General features: G+C 49.7%; 1 protein-coding gene across 1 annotated transcript; it reads right to left on the bottom strand.

Moving 5' to 3' along the window:
* Nucleotides 1–4,154: 4,154 nt before the first annotated feature.
* LOC123076969 (uncharacterized) lies at nt 4,155–11,654 on the bottom strand. Its single transcript, XM_044499143.1, has 2 exons — nt 10,871–11,654; nt 4,155–4,419 (listed from the first exon to the last, which is right to left on the bottom strand). The coding sequence occupies exons 1-2, from the start codon at nt 11,526–11,528 to the stop codon at nt 4,319–4,321; spliced, it is 759 nt and encodes a 252-aa protein (XP_044355078.1). The 5' UTR covers nt 11,529–11,654; the 3' UTR covers nt 4,155–4,318.
* Between the last annotated feature and the right edge of the window lie 5,319 nt (nt 11,655–16,973).

The raw sequence follows: 16,973 nt of genomic DNA, 5'->3' as shown, positions 1-16,973 counted from the left end.
CAAAAAAAACAAATGCGTCTGCATGGATCACAATTCAGAAATGGATGGCAAAGATAAGGGGTACCATGTAGCCTGAGCTACAGAAAACCACACTCTAAATGTATTTCATTCAAATCAATTTTTGAAATATGCTCCAGCTTGGTTGTAACTGGGGACTTGAGGCTAGAAGTAGACGATTTCCATCATCTAAGTGAGAAAAATTCTTGCTTAAATCAACAGCCTGATTATTCAGCAGCAGATGGGTTTTCAAAAGAGTAAATCGTCCAGCGGAACGAAAACAAGGTGCAATAGTCTCTCAGCCACATGGGGTGGGGACGCGATGTGATTGGTGCCCGTGGACTAAAGCTTGACCAAGTACCCCACCCCAAGCTCCATAGAATCGGTACGATTCATCATTGAAAACAAATATCGCATTTATTAATCGTTTATTCCTATGTTCTGGAATTTTGATCTTAGAATGATGATGCAGATTAATTTAGAGGATTACTGGCACATGTCGACCGCATTATGCTATCCGGGTAGAGGCACACAAACTCCATGGTCGCGTTGCTGTACCGGCACTGACCGCTGCTAGAGACTCAGGTGGGGCAGTCCCCGATGCCAGTTCCTGCCAAATCCAGGACGGTGCACAGATGGTGCCATATTACCACTAGCAATGGCAGACGGTGACAGGTCTCGCATCTCTCACCTTTTTGTTAGAGGAATCCATATCTCACTAGTCATTTTAAATGTATATTGTCATTCCTAATCAATCTTCAACTATGCTCCAGCTTGTTTGAACTGTTAGAATAGTCATTATGGTATACGACTTCTAGTCCAAGTCAGTTGTATCCTACCCCAAGTCGGTTTGTACCCTCTTATATACTCTTGTATGCCGCACCAAATCATCAATAAGCAACAGTTTTATTCAGCTTTCATGGTATCAGATACCGGTCCCAGGGTTTAGGGTATGGCTCCGCCAACGCCACCGCCGCCGCCGCCGCCCAGCTACTTCGAGCGCCAGGCCGCACTCATCGCCAAGGCTGCCAACGCCGCGGCCGCTTCTCTCCCGGCCTCACCATAGCTCCACAAAACTACCCTGCACTCATCCTCGCCGCACCAATATCTCTTGCTGACACAATCTCCGACGTCAGCCCCTACATCCCCATAGTTCTTGATCTCGCCGCCCACAACTATTATCATTGGAGACATCTCTTCGATCTCCACCTCGGCCGCTGCAACCTGCGCTCGCATGTCGTCGCCAACTGTCTTCCCCGCCCCGACGATCCGCAATGGTTGAAAGACGATCCCGCGATCGTCCAGTGGTTCGACACCCGCATCACCACCGAAATCTTCAACATGCTCGATCACGACGGCGCCACCGCTGCCAACATCTGGCACTCCCTCCGTCAGCTCTTCCAAAGCAACACCAACGCTCGGAAAAACGCTCTCCACACCGAGCTTCGCAATATGGTGCAAGGAGACGCCCCGGTGAACCTGTTCTGCCAGCGCGTTAAGACCATTGGTGATGAGCTCCGCGAACTCGGCGATACAGTTAGCGACTCACAGCTAATCAATATCGTCGTCGTCGGCCTCAGCGAAGACTTTGCCAAGCAAGCCTCGTTCATACCGATGATACGGCCCCCTCCTACCTTCGCTGAAGTTCGTTCCTTGCTACAACTCGCGGCGGAAACACAAGCTCGCAAGGACTCTCGCCCCAAGGTCTTTCATGCTGCGGCTCATCCTCCTCTGCCGTCTACACCAGCGCCGCCTTCCAGGCCGGCTCCTGCCGCCGGGCCGTCCGCATCGTCATCTGTTCAACCGCCCCAGGCTGGCATCCTAGTCCGAACTACCGCGGCAAAAACCCTATCTACAGGCCGCCGTCGACTCGTTCGGTTCCGCCTACAACATCACCAGCACCGAGTCCTGCACCACCCACCAGTGCTCCATCTGCGGTTGCATGGCGGTCTCCTCATGATCCTTGGACGGGGCTTGTTCAAGCATGGCCCATGCCCTGGTCTGCTCCGTCCACCCTCGGTGCTCCGCCGGCATACTCAGGTGCCTGGCAACCCGGCCTTCGGCCGCCTACTGGTGCTCCCGGGGTTCTCAACCCCCGACAACCGGCCAATGCCTATCACGCCGCCCCGACGTATGCTCCTTATGGTCATTACAGCACCGACGGCGGCGCCTACTACACACCTCAGCCGGCCGTGCTCCCGACGCCACCCCCACCACAGCCGGCCAATGCCTGCTACACTCCCCAGCCGGCCCTACTGCCTTCACCATCGTATCCGCCGGCACTGCTTCCGACGGCACCCTCGCCTGCGACGCCGAGCTGGGATCAAGCTGCCTTTCTCCAGGCCATGAATAACTTTGCTGCACAAGGAAACTCAGGTACGGATTGGATCTTTGATTCAGGGGCCTCTAGTCATATGTCCGCATCTAGTAATTGGTTATCTTCTTGCACTAAATCTCCTTTCCCTTCCATTATCCTTGGAGATGGATCATCTATTCCTATATATTGTGTTGGTCAGGCTCAACTTCCCTCTTCCACCAAACCTCTTTTACTTCGTGATGTTCTAGTTGCACCCGCCCTCATTAAAAATCTTATCTCTGTTCGCCAATTTACTTGCGACAATCTAGTTTCGGCTGAATTTGACCCTTTTGGTTTATCTGTGAAGGATTACCTGACCAAGGCCGAGATCGCTCGCTTCAATAGCTCCGGTGATATTTATTCTCTTAATGGAGTTCCTGCCGCCACCCCTCCAACATCCATGCTGGCCTCCGTCGATCTCTGGCATCGTCGCTTGGGCCATCGCAACCCCGCCGTCTTAGCTTCTATACTTAGTGAATTTACCATACCATGTAATAGAGACTCTCATAATTCTGTGTTTTGCGAGTCTTGTCAATTAGGCAAACATGTGCGTCTTCCCTGTGACGCCCCCGATTTGACCGTACACTAATCATGCACGCAAATGTGTACGATCACGATCAGGGACTCATGGGAAGATATCACAACACAACTCTACAACATAAATAAGTCATACAAGCATTATAATACAAGCCAGGGGCCTCAAGGGCTCGAATACAAGTGCTCGATCATAGACGAGTCAGCGGAAGCAACAATATCTGAGTACAGACATAAGTTAAACAAGTTTGCCTTAAGAAGGCTAGCACAAAAGTAGCAACGATCGAAAAGGCAAGGCCTCCTGCCTGGGACCTCCTAACTACTCCTGGTCGTCGTCAGCGGCCTGCACGTAGTAGTAGGCACCTCCAGTGTCGTAGGTGTCGTCGTCGACGGTGGCGTCTGGCTCCTGGACTCCAGCATCTGGTTGTGACAACCAGATAGAAAAGAAAAGGGGGAAAAGAGGGAGAGAAGCAACCGTGAGTACTCATCCAAAGTACTCGCAAGCAAGGAGCTACACTACATATGCATGGGTATATGTGTAAAGGGGCATATCAGTGGACTGAACTGCAGAATGCCAGAATAAGAGGGGGATAGCTAGTCTTGTCGAAGAATCATGCACGCAAATGTGTACGATCACGATCAGGGACTCACGGGAAGATATCACAACACAACTCTACAACATAAATAAGTCATACCAGCATTATAATACAAGCCAGGGGCCTCGAGGGCTCGAATACAAGTGCTCGATCATAGACGAGTCAGCGGAAGCAACAATATCTGAGTACAGACATAAGTTAAACAAGTTTGCCTTAAGAAGGCTAGCACAAAAGTAGCAACGATCGAAAAGGCAAGGCCTCCTGCCTGGGACCTCCTAACTACTCCTGGTCGTCGTCAGCGGCCTGCACGTAGTAGTAGGCACCTCCAGTGTCGTAGGTGTCGTCGTCGACGGTGGCGTCTGGCTCCTGGACTCCAGCATTTGGTTGTGACAACCAGATAGAAAAGAAAAGGGGGAAAAGAGGGAGAGAAGCAACCGTGAGTACTCATCCAAAGTACTCGCAAGCAAGGAGCTACACTACATATGCATGGGTATATGTGTAAAGGGGCATATCAGTGGACTGAACTGCAGAATGCCAGAATAAGAGGGGGATAGCTAGTCCTGTCGAAGAATCATGCACGCAAATGTGTACGATCACGATCAGGGACTCACGGGAAGATATCACAACACAACTCTACAACATAAATAAGTCATACCAGCATTATAATACAAGCCAGGGGCCTCGAGGGCTCGAATACAAGTGCTCGATCATAGACGAGTCAGCGGAAGCAACAATATCTGAGTACAGACATAAGTTAAACAAGTTTGCCTTAAGAAGGCTAGCACAAAAGTAGCAACGATCGAAAAGGCAAGGCCTCCTGCCTGGGACCTCCTAACTACTCCTGGTCGTCGTCAGCGGCCTGCACGTAGTAGTAGGCACCTCCAGTGTCGTAGGTGTCGTCGTCGACGGTGGCGTCTGGCTCCTGGACTCCAGCATCTGGTTGTGACAACCAGATAGAAAAGAAAAGGGGGAAAGAGGGAGAGAAGCAACCGTGAGTACTCATCCAAAGTACTCGCAAGCAAGGAGCTACACTACATATGCATGGGTATATGTGTAAAGGGGCATATCAGTGGACTGAACTGCAGAATGCCAGAATAAGAGGGGGATAGCTAGTCCTGTCGAAGACTACGCTTCTGGACATCTCCATCTTGCAGCATGTAGAAGAGAGTAGATTGAACTCCTCCAAGTAGCATCGTATAGCATAATCCTACCCGGCAATCCCCTCCTCGTCGCCTTGTTAGAGAGCGATCACCGGGTTGTATCTGGCACTTGGAAGGGTGTATTTTATTCAGTATCCAGTTCTAGTTGTCATAAGGTCAAGGTACAACTCCGGGTCGTCCTTTTACCGAGGGACACGGCTATTCGAATAGATAAACTTCCCTGCAGGGGTGCACCACATAACCCAACACGCTCGATCCCATTTGGCCGGACACACTTTTCTGGGTCATGCCCGGCCTCGTAAGATCAACACGTCGCAGCCCCACCTAGGCTCAACTGAGAGGTCAGCACGCCGGTCTAAACCTATGCGCGCAGGGGTCTGGGCCCATCGCCCTATGCACACCTGCACGTTGCGTACGTGGCCGGAAGCAGACCTAGCCCCCTTAATACAAGCGCGAGCTTACGGTCCAATGCGGCGCGCGCCACTCAGTCGCTGACGTCAAAAGAGCTTCGGCTGATACCACGACGTCGGGATACCCATAACTACTCCCACGTAGATGGTTAGTGCGTATAGACCAAATGGCCAGACTCAGATCAAATACCAAGATCTCGTTAAGCGTGTTAAGTATCCGCGAACGCCGACCAGGGCCAGGCCCACCTCTCTCCTAGGTGGTCTCAACCTGCCCTGTCGCTCCGCCACAAAGTAACAGTCGGGGGCCGTCAGGAACCCAGGCCCACCTCTACCGGGGTGGAGCCACCTGTCCTTTCAGCCCCCTCATCAGAATCACTTGCGGGTACTCCTCGAGCCGACCCGACTTTAGTCACCACATGTGTCATGTATATAATGTATATAGTATATACCCGTGATCACCTCCCGAAGTGATCACGGCCCAGTAGTATAGCATGGCAGACGGACAAGAGTGTAGGGCCACTGATGGAACACTAGCATCCTATACTAAGCAGTAGGATAGCAGATAAGGGTAACAACTGTAGCAACAATGACAGGCTATGCATCAGGATAGGATTAACGGAAAGCAGTAACATGCTACACTACTCTAATGCAAGCAGTATAGAGAAGAATAGGCGATATCTGGTGATCAAGGGGGGGCTTGCCTGGTTGCTCTGGCAAGAAGGGTTCGTCGTCGATGTAGTCGATCACAGGGGTACCGGCAGCGGTCTCGGGGTCTACCGGAAAGAAGTAACGGAGGGGGGACACAGTAAATAACAGAGCAATCAAAGCATAACATGGCAATACGCGGTGTTAGAGGTGATCTAACGCGGCAGGAGGTGATACCGGCGAAGAGGGGAAACATCCGAGAAAGTATTCCCGGTGTTTCGCGTTTTCGGACAGATGAACCGGAGGGGGAAAGTTGCGTGTTCGATATGCTAGGAGTGTGTGGCGGACGAACGGGTTGCGTATCCGGATTCGTCTCGTCGTTCTGAGCAACTTTCATGTATAAAGTATTTTCATCGAAGTTACGGTTTAATTACTATGAATTTCCTAAGTTTTAATGTTTTTCTGAAATTAATTGAATTCGAAAAAGGGAAAAAAGAATAACTTTTGTCACCTAGTACTTCTCTAGCTAGGGTCTATTACAGGTGGGGTCAGGGGGTTGGGTTGACCCAGTCAACTGTGGAATAGTGCAACTGGGTCCCGTGTGTCATTGCCTTTAGTTTAATAAAATGGTTATTAACATGGGTGATCCCACACGTCATTTGCTTAGGCTAAATTAGCACTAAGTAAATACCAACTAACCCTATAACTAAATCTAAACAAGGGCCGGCCTCCATTGGCAGAAGCAACAAAGCAACGGGGCAGTGGCTAAGCAGGCATCAGGCAACAGAAATAAGAGCAGCAGCAGCGGCATAGTAGAAGCAGCAGTGGGCAGTGCAGCGCATGGGTGCCGGCCAGCAGCGTGCAGCGCGCAGCAGCAGGCAGTAGCGGCGCGAATAGCAGGCACGACGCGCACGGGCGCGACCAAGGCGCGGCACGCGCACACGCGGGCGTCGCAAGGGTGCAGCCACGTCGTGCACGGGACGAGCTACAGGGGCGGCGGCGACTCGGATACAAGCGGCAACGGCGCTACGATGCACTAGCGGGAAGAACAAAGAGCGCTATGGCCTCCTGTGAGCTCCAGGAGCTCGTGCGCATCACTGCCGAGGTCTGGGCAGCACGGCAACATCGGGTTCGACAGATATGATGGACGATAAGCTACGGTGGTTGCAGAGGAACATGCTCGAGCTCGAATTCAGGGACAAGGCAAGAGGGGTTCGATGCGGGTGCTCACAGCGGTCACGACGCAGTGGTCGGTGGGGCCGGGGACGGTCGAAGTGGCGGCCATCGACGGCGGTGACGATGATGTACGCAGTGACGACGAGCTCGATGGCGAGCGTACGGGCCTTCCCGGCTTGATTCACTGTTCGAGGACGAAGGAGACGACGAGGAGAATGCTTTTGGACATCTTGGCGCGACGAAGGGAGGTCGGTGGCCGCGGGATCGACGCGACGATGGTGGCGTTGGGTGTGTGTGGGGGAGAGAGCAACGGCGCGGGGAGTGGGGGGAAAGGGGCTAGGGTTTGTCCCGGGGTCGCGGGGGTCGGTCTTATAGCCCAAGGAAGCCGGGGGATGGTCGACACAGCGCCATCGTTGGCCATGGCAGCCTGGATGGCCGCCACGATCTCTTCTCTGTAGCAAGGTAGGGGATGGCTGGTTGTGGGCTGGGCCTTGTACTGTAGGAGTAGGCCGAGTGCGTAATAGTTCCCTCGGCCTTTTCTCTTACCTCCTTTTCTGTCAAACATTTCAATCACTGTTTTGCATTTAAATTTCATACCAAATAAATTTAGTTGACTATGAAACTTGTCACATAAATATTAGTTATTATTTTGGAGAGGCCCACAACGTTTCAAGTCAATTAGAACTACATAAACATTTGTTTATTTCAAGACGTTTATTTTTATTCCTGTCAGACCACTTTATATTTTATTAGGGATTAACTGGTGAGTCAAATGATGTTGGCTACATCACAGCAGTGATCAGGGGAATTTATAGAATAGTGGGAACATTTTAGTTTTACAGTTTGAAGAAAAATGTATTTGACTTTATTTTAAATTTGAAATTGGCTTTGATTTTTATCAAGAGGCAATTTGGCTAAGCTAATCTTGATGACATGGCACCATTAGTGCGAGGTCAGTGTAGCTTAACTACTGGGGTGTTACATTTCCTTTAATTCCTCTAGTTCTTGTAGCACTTATCCCTTTGAATTAATACATTGTAATTTATGGAACTCTCCTATTGCAAGTGTTTCGGGTTTTAAATACTACCTTGTTATCCTAAATGATTTCACCCACTTTGTCTGGACTTTTCCTCTACGCAACAAATCCGAGGTCCATTCTCTTTTCCTTAATTTTCAATGCTATGTGTCTGTTCACTTCTTCCTCCCAATTCGCTTTATCCAATATGACAATGGTCGCGAGTTTGATAACATTAAAAATCGTACTTTCTTCTTACAACATGGCATCCTGCTTAGGTTCTCATGTCCCTACACCTCCCCTCAAAATGGTAAAGCAGAACGCTCTCTTCGCACCCTCAATGATATAGTTCGCACTCTCCTCATTCAATCATCTATGCCTTCCAAGTTTTGGGCTGAAGCCCTACACATGGCCACCTTCCTTCTAAATATTCGACCTTCCAAAACTAAACCCAACACTACTCCCTATTATTCCCTCTTTCTTTCCCACCCCGACTACTCCGCGGTTCGTGTTTTCGGCTGTCTCTGTTTTCCCAATGCCTACGCCACTTCTGCAAATAAATTGTCACCACGCTCTATCCCATGTGCTTTTCTCGGCTTCTCTGACGAGCACAAAGGCTATCGCTGTCTTGACCTTCACACCGGACACGTTCATGTCTCGTGTCATGTCACGTTTGCTGAGCACATTTTTCCTTTCTCACAACGCACTACTACACCATCCAACACCCCTAGCTCCGCAAACACCCCCTCTCCCCATCCTTTCCAACTATATACTCCCCTACCTGCCGAACACAACTTATCACCACCACCATTAACACCCACCATAGCCAATCCCAACCATACACTCACCCCACCCGAGACGTCCCCAACACCCCCGACCCCTGCTCCCTCCCCAACACCCCCGGCCCCTACTCCCACTCCACCACCCAGCCCTGCTCCCACTCCACTACCCAGCCCTACTCCTTCGTCCGACTCTTCCGCTGCGCCGGACTCACCAGTACCCACCTTACCCCCTCGTGCTATTCCTACAGCAGCCCCGATTAATGATCATCGCATGCGTACTAGGGCCAAATCAGGATTTCATCAACCCCAAGACCGCCTAAACCTTCATACCTCCGTATCTCTCACTTCTCTTCCAAAGAATTACAAAACTGCTCTACTTGATCCCAATTGGGCCGCTGCCATGCAAGAAGAATATAATGCTTACTTCAAAACAACACCTGGCAACTTGTTCCTCGTCCTCCCAATACAAATATTGTTTCTGGCAAATGGATTTTTCGCCAAAAGTTCCACTCCGATGCGAGCCTCTCACGATATAAAGCCAGGTGGGTTTGTCGTGGCTTTTCTCAGCAACAAGGAATTGATTACGAAGAAACCTTCTCTCCTGTTGTTAAACCTAGCACCATTCGCACCGTTCTTAGTGTTGTTGTCTCCTCTTCATGGCCCATTCACCAACTTGATGTTAAAAATGCTTTCCTCCATGGTTCCCTTCAAGAAACTGTCTACTGCGAGCAACCTCTGGGTTTTAAAAATCCATCATTTCCAACTCATGTATGTCTTCTTCAGAAATCTCTCTACGGTCTTAAACAGGCCCCACGAGCTTGGTTTCAACGCTTCTCCTCCTTCATTCAAACAATAGGCTTCACTCCATCTCTCTCCGACACCTCTCTTTTTGTGTATCATCAAACTTCTGACACTGCCTATTTACTTCTCTATGTAGATGATACCATTCTTACCGCCTCCTCTCAAAAGTTCTTAGATCATATTGTCTCTCTTCTTAGATCTGAATTTTCTATGACTGACCTAGGACTCCTTCATCATTTCTTAGGCATTGCTGTTGTTCGAGATTCCTCCAGCCTTTTTCTTTCCCAACGCCAGTATATTCTTGATCTTCTTAATCGTGCTGGTATGCTTGACTGTCAATCATCTCACACTCCTGTCGATACTAGTTTTAAACTTTCGGCTACCGGTGAACCCTTTTTCGATCCTACTCTCTATCGTAGCCTAACAGGTGCTCTCCAATATCTCACCATTACTCGTCCTGAAATCTCTTTTGCTGTTCAACAAGCATGTCTCTATATGCATGATCCCCGGGTTCCTCACTATAATCATGTTAAACGCATTCTTCGGTATTTAAAAGGAACTCTCAATCATGGTCTCCACCTCAATAATTCTTCTCCAAACTCACTTACCGCATACTCTGATGCAGACTGGGCTGGTTGTCCTGACACTCGAAGGTCCACTTCCGGTTTTTGTGTTTTTCTTGGTAACAATTTGATTTCTTGGTCTTCAAAAAGACAGGTTACAGTCTCACGTTCGTCGGCCGAGGCTGAGTATCGCGCTGTGGCACATGCCGTTGTAGATACAATCTGGATTCGGCAGTTACTCTCCGAGCTACACAGGCCTATTGAGCAGGCCACTATTGTCTACTGTGACAACATATCAGCAGTCTACATGACCAGCAATCCAGTTCAACACCGACGCACAAAGCATATTGAGATTGATATTCATTTTGTTCATGAAAAGGTTGCTCTTGGTCAGGTTCGGGTGCTTCATGTTCCCTCTACGGCTCAGTTTGCTGACATTTTCACCAAGGCACTGCTTACTAAGCCGTTTCAAGATATCTGTTTCAGTCTCAACGTCGTCGAGCCTGTCGTTGATACTGCGGGGATGTTAGAGTAGTCATTATGGTATACGACTTCTAGTCCAATTCAGTTTTGTACCCCTACCCAAGTCGGTTTGTACCCTCTTATATACTCTTGTATGCCGCACCAAATCATCAATAAGCAACAGTTTTGTTCAGCTTTCATGAACTAAACTAGGGACTCTACGCCAACGGCAGGTGATTTCGATCATCTAATATAAGCGGGCAAAATTGTCGCGTGGAAGCATCCAATCCTAGGCACTTATCTACTGCCCGGTGCCTACTGCCTAGTTGCTGCCGAGAAGTATTTGACGAATGACGAGGATGAGTGAGCTTACCACTACCGCCACTCGGCGACTGCCATGTCAGAAGGAAGCCACCGCTGATGAGCTGCTCATAGTCTCTGGCGTTCACCTCGCCGGTTGCTCCCAGCACCGGCACGACTGAGGCGTTGCAGCCCAGCAAAGCATACCCGCTGCCGATCCTGCCCGTCTCATTGTACAGTCCTCCCGCCCGGACAAAAGTGTTGTTGCGGCACACCGTGTCCACCAGCCCTGCTTGGCCTGCCGGCACCTTGGTGCAGTTGTAGAAGACGAGGTTCTGATTCAGAGGACTTATCGAGAACGGAGGCCCGACTTTGGTGGCGGTGCTGGCCGTCGGGACATGGCATCCTTTCTTGTCGGAGAGATTGAAGCCTCTGATCTTGTGGACGTCGGAGACTAGCAAGGAACCGTTGTTGTAGAAGATGTCGAGGATCTGAAGCCTGTACTCCGGCTTGTAGTACCCGAGGTAGGGGACGCCGTCGGTGCAGTGGACCTGGAACCCGAACTGCGCGCACCTGTTCTCCTCAGAACCCGAGACGACCCCGAACGGGGCTGAGATGCTCAGGTTGCCACATCGCTCGGGTTCGCAGGCTGCCTCAAGCAACAGCGCCGGCATCGTGGAGATGATGAGGAAGGATAGGTAGAGGCAAGGCGGCCCAAGCCATGGGAACATCGCGGAGAACTTTGGTCGAGAATTTTTTGGTACCAAGTCGATGAACTGCACATGTATGCGAGGAGAGGGGAGTCAATGACCGAGTCGTGTGTGCAGGGACATTTGAGTGCTTTGTGGCTGGGCAACCATCGTCCACACACGCGAATTCCATCCTCGGTCTAGATCAGGCTCATCATGTGGATCAGTGCCGGCTGGTGCACGCTCTTGTTGACCATGGTTGAGTTAGTTGGTTGAACGTGCTTGACTGGTAACAGTGTCTGTACACAGTACTGGTAAACTAACGTCCTGGTATTATAAAGTGTGTTTTATTTTAGTCTTAACTGTAAAATCTGAAACGTTGAACACATCTAGCCACCTAAATATCAGCCTGACAGAACGAGAAGGCCATAGTTAAATCCGCACGGAAAGTCGGAAAGACAACACTAGCAAGGCCAATCTGCATGCCACCATGCTGCGAAGATATATTCAGCGATTCAGAGATACCATGGCGGGAGGAGCGATTTAACAGGTCTTTGGAGGCCTCATACGAGAGAACTTCTCGCGGAGGGCTTCGGAAGCCGAGGCGGCGGCCTCGGGCGGTGCGGCGATGCCGGCTCTGCGGCAAGCGGCGCTCGTTGGTGCTCCTCCTCCCCCTTGGCTGTGCGGGCGGCGAGCGGTGGAGGCGTCGGGCGCAGGACGCAGCGGGTGGCCTGGTGCCCCTGGCTGCGAGTCAGATCTGGAGGTCCTTCCTCCCCCTTCCTTCGCCTTTTCCCCACTGGATGTGGTCTGTGGCGGTCGATGGTCGCCGGATCCATGGAAGGTGGGGACGCCAGAGGTGCGAGATCGGTCCGAGAGAAATCTTTGGCCGGCTTTCCGGTCACAATGGCGGCGACGCCTGCTGGCGCCGTTCCCCTTCTCGGAGGCGCCGTCGAGGTTCGATCCCCGCCCCCTCCCTTCTCATACCCGGGTGAAAACCTTAGCCAGTTCTGGGCTTGGCGGCAGCGGCGCGGCATCCGCGCCGTCACCTTGCTGAAGGTGCCGTCTTGGGCGAGTTGGGGGTGTGCACTGGCGTTTTGATGTGGTTTTCCGGCGAGCAGCGACATGGCAGTTGGAGGTAGCGCCGGGATGCCAATTTTCACAAGATTAGCTCCTTGTATTTGTCTTGTAGACCAGCCGTGTGTGTGTGTATGTGTGCTTGCCGGTGAGTCGGCGCCATTGCCATGGCAGGGGAGGGGATAGGGTTCCTCTCCCAGTGAGCAGCAAAGTGTGGGCGGTCTGGACATTAATTCATTGAGCATTGATCTTATCTCAGCTACGGTCGCTTATCAACTCTGCTATTTGTTCCATCGGCGTCCTCGTCCTTCAGCAGCTTCGTTTCTTCGTGTATGACCCAGTGAGCTGCGGTTGGGCTCTTCTCCTGGTGATCTTTGCTCAGTGGGTTGGTCAGGCGGAGAATCTCCCAAGGTGCTCCAAAATATATACCGTTCCTTACTCTAGGGTGAGTTGCTCCAATTGCCGACGGTCCGGCGCCCTTCGATCCAGGGTGAGGGGCAGGGGTCCCCTTCGGAATTGGAGAGGGAAGGTTCAATGATGGCGGTCTCCTTTCGGAGTGGATGAGGGCGTGTTCATCTCCACTAGGCGGGTTTTCCTCTTGAAGTTTTCTCGCTGTCATGCTTCGGTGTTTCATTCGCGTCGAAGGGCTCCTTCAGCATTAAGCTAGTTTTACTGTAGTATCTTCTTGTGCTTTCTATTGTGGTGCTTGTAGGCTGCTTTTGTAGCACCTTGTATCTGCCGTTTTCAGTTTCTTTGTTTTTCTTTCTTGTTGTAAGAGTGATTGTAATTCCTGGCCCGTTGATGGCTTTGTTAATTCAAAGCCGGGCTCTGCTTGAGCCTTCATTCCAAAAAAGTTAACAGGTCTTTCCTTGCCCCGTCAATTGGTATACTTGTGGAGTACCCATGTTAGACGTACAACGACCGTTGCCCCCACCATATGCCATTCATTCTAGTGTTGTCAGAGAATAATCTGGCTAAGAATGAATGGCATATGCTGTGAGAGAATAATCTGGCTAAGAATGAAAGGCATATGGTGGGGGCAACGGTGGTCGTACGTCTAACATGGGCACTCCACTAGTATCCTAATTGACGGGGCAAGGAAAGACCTTGGACAAAATTATGAGTAGCTGCCAATCAAGTGGGTGCACGAATTTTCAGATATGTCGATATCATGGAATGATCTTGAATAGTATCAGCACCGTGAGATGCCGGGCAGATCATATAGTCTTGTATTTCTCTCTCGGCATTTTTCTTTTAAGAATCTTTATTCCAAGTTTCCTGATAAGATAAATACTCTGTCCGAAAATACTTGTCAGAGAAATGGATAAAAATGGATGTATCTAAAACTAAATTACGTATAGATACATCTAACCCTCCGACAAGTATTTCCGGACGGAGGCAATAGTTAATGCAAATCATGAGTACCTCTAGTCAGTAATTAGTCGTCGAGATATTACCGTGAAGAGTTTTTTTGTTGAGAGAATGGGGGACTGCTTCCTCCAATTTCATTTTAACAAATCAATTGCCATTCTTACAAACCCCCAAACTACAGGTACTTAGGACTCCAAAAGAACTTAAATTACCATGGATAATTAGTTCAACACATCAAAGCAAATTAAGAGCATGGGTGAAGAGTAGAGAAAGAAGGTAACTGATTTTTAGAGGTAATAAGTTGCCCATTGATGACGCTCTTCTAAGTCCACAAATATTTTTTATGGAATGAAAAACAATTTGATGAGCGAGCTTACCAGCAACAGACGGTTGTTGCCATTTCAAGAGGAAGCCATCGCTGAGGAGCCGCGCGTAACTGCTCGCATTCGCCTCGCCATATACCCCAAGAACCGGCAGGAAGGCAGAGATGCACCCCTCCAGAGAGTACCCCTCGTACTTTTCTGAACCATTGTAGAGCCCTCCTACTCGAACAAATGTGTTTCTCTTGTCGCTGCATCTCAACTCGACCAGCGCCCGGTCCTGACGGGCGGCCGCTGTTCCAGCCTCCTCTGTGCAGTAGTACAAGATGAGGTTTAGGTTGACTGGGTCGATCCTGAACGGAAGGCCGAGTTTGATGGAGGTGTTCCAGAATGGGACTTGGCAGCTGTTGTAGGTGTGCAACAATTCCAGCTTGCCTAGGTCGATGACATGCATGTTGCGTTCCTCATAGGAGATGTCGATGATTGCGAAGCCAGGACCGGAGGGTACAGAACTCCGGAGAGCTGGAGTAGTGCCGTTGAAGCAAGTGACCTCGAAGTCGGAGTTGCCGCACGATCTTTCCGCCCCCATGTTAGTGAGCCAGAATGGGTGGGAGATGGTGATGTTGCCGCATCTCTTCGCCGAGCCGAAGCAGCCTCCCACTTGTTCTTCCTCAGCTGCTGCCACGAGCATCAGTGGCAACCACCAGGCGGAGACAAAGATAAAAAACCAGCAGCTAGGACGCATCGGAACATATAAGGCTTGGAATTGGTTTCAGCGACAAAACGAAGGAGGTATCTGAATTGGAGATGAGCTGATCGTCGGCTGTGGGGAGATAGAATTCAGGGAGAATATGCATAATGAATGATATACGGGGGAGTGGTAGTGAGTGGAGTCCAGGAGCAGTCGTCGCCGCGTAGCCTACTACACCAATTGACGGGGCAAGGGAAAGACTTGGGACGAAATTATGAGCCATACATGTTTTTCTTCTTACCTTTTCTAGTTGGGAACCATACATGGTTTGCTTTAAACATGATGAGAAAAGAAATGTACATTGTATGGCAAAGTCAAAGAACAAAGCTTTCCAGTGTTCAAAAAGGGAGGCGCGTTCTTGTATGTGTTGATAGAAGTGCTTCAGTCAATAGACCCTTCCTCGCTTGCTAACAAAAATGTTCTTCCACTCAAAAACACATGCATGAGAGGTGTAATCCCTAAAAGCAAACCAAATAGGTACAAGGAAAAATCAATATACAGGAGCTCATTCCAGGTATGAAACTCATAAAAATTCATGCTCCGCTGAGAAAGATGGGCGAGTCCGTGAGTGTCTTATTTTTCAGGTCCCTGCGTCTCACGCTGTATTGCAACGCAAGCATGATCGATCTTATGTACCAGAAAATTGCCATCGCAACACAATACAATATGTACTGACGGCTGCCGTCGGCATATTCTGAGGTATGCCGACGGCCTTTCCTCAGGCCGTCAGCATATCTCCACCTATGCCGACGGCCTCAACAAAAGGCCGTCGGCATAGACAGTTATTCCGGTAGTGCAGCATGTTGTCTAATTCTGTGTGTTTAACAGGCATGTGATTTTGGAGGCAAGACATTTGGAGCAGCAATGACGACAAGCTAGTTGTGGACAACGGAAAGGTTGAAGATAGATCTGGTTGCACAAGCGATGATTTTTCAAAAGAAAAATAGATGGAGGTGGGAGACAGCCTGAGTTCGAAGGAATTGACTGGTTGAGCAGTGGTTTTTCAAAAGAATATAAATAGTTCAGCAAAACCCCACGGACAAGTCTTCAATAATGAGATGGTGCGCTGCGATGTGACTGCCCACTGTGGATTAAAGATAGACCGAAGGACTGAATATGTGTGTGTTGTGCAGAGTGCAGACCACAATGGCAACCAGCAGTTCGGAGCAAGAGAGAATACCGTGGCTAATAATGAATCGACATATTTATGGGTGTTGCTCCCACCACACGTGTGGGCGTTATCAAAGTCCTTAATCGAATCAAAAGATCCTAACTATGCCACTCCGTTGACCCCGTAATTCTCTGCCCGTGTGTGTAGCAAAGCACACCAGAAGGGCGAGAGCGGCAATGGTAGGTTTTTTTTTTTAGAAACAGGGCAATGGTATGTTTTTTTTAGAACTAGGGCAATGGTGTAGGGTTTTTTTTAGGGGTGGGCAATGTTGTAGGTGAGTATGCTCGTTGGGCAGGATCGGTTCCAATCAAAGGATAAGGAAAGTGATGGGTAGAATTGGGCTGTTGGAACAAACTGGCCCACGTAGTCGCATGCGGAGAGGAGAGGAGCAAGTAAGTATACACCTTCCCTCAAAAAAAAGTAAGTATACACCTTCTGCTTCCACGATTAGTTTGATTGCAACGAATTGTCATATGTTTTGATGGATATACAGTTTGTATCCACATCCTTAATTGTAGGCACGCAATTATGTTTATTGAGTTTTGCGGGGAATTTATACTCTTATTTATTTTGAGGAATGGTTTATATCGCATTTCTCACTAGTTTATCTCTACGTTCTGCATATTTAATTCTAAATGGATGACCATTAATTTGGAGCCTTACTGCCACATGTAGATCGGCTCATCATGCCACTGGGGCCTTTTTGTACCGGCACTGACCGACACTCGCTAGTCAGGAGGGGCAGTCGCCAATGCTGGTGCTGGTGCCCGGCTAATCCATGACAAACGCGGCCTTTAGTA

The sequence above is a fragment of the Triticum aestivum genome, chromosome 3D, assembly GCF_018294505.1.
Source record: "Triticum aestivum cultivar Chinese Spring chromosome 3D, IWGSC CS RefSeq v2.1, whole genome shotgun sequence".
Lineage (NCBI taxonomy): Eukaryota > Viridiplantae > Streptophyta > Magnoliopsida > Poales > Poaceae > Triticum > Triticum aestivum.
This window is presented reverse-complemented; position numbering and strand designations above follow the sequence as displayed.

Coding starts and splice junctions, on each gene's coding strand:
- LOC123076969 (XM_044499143.1), bottom strand. CDS start 11,528: ATGTTCCCATGGCTTGGGCCGCCTTGCCTCTACCTATCCTTCCTCATC. Junction 4,420..10,870: donor GTCGCCGAGTGGCGGTAGTG/GTAAGCTCACTC, acceptor TGTCACAACCAG/ATGCTGGAGTCCAGGAGCCA.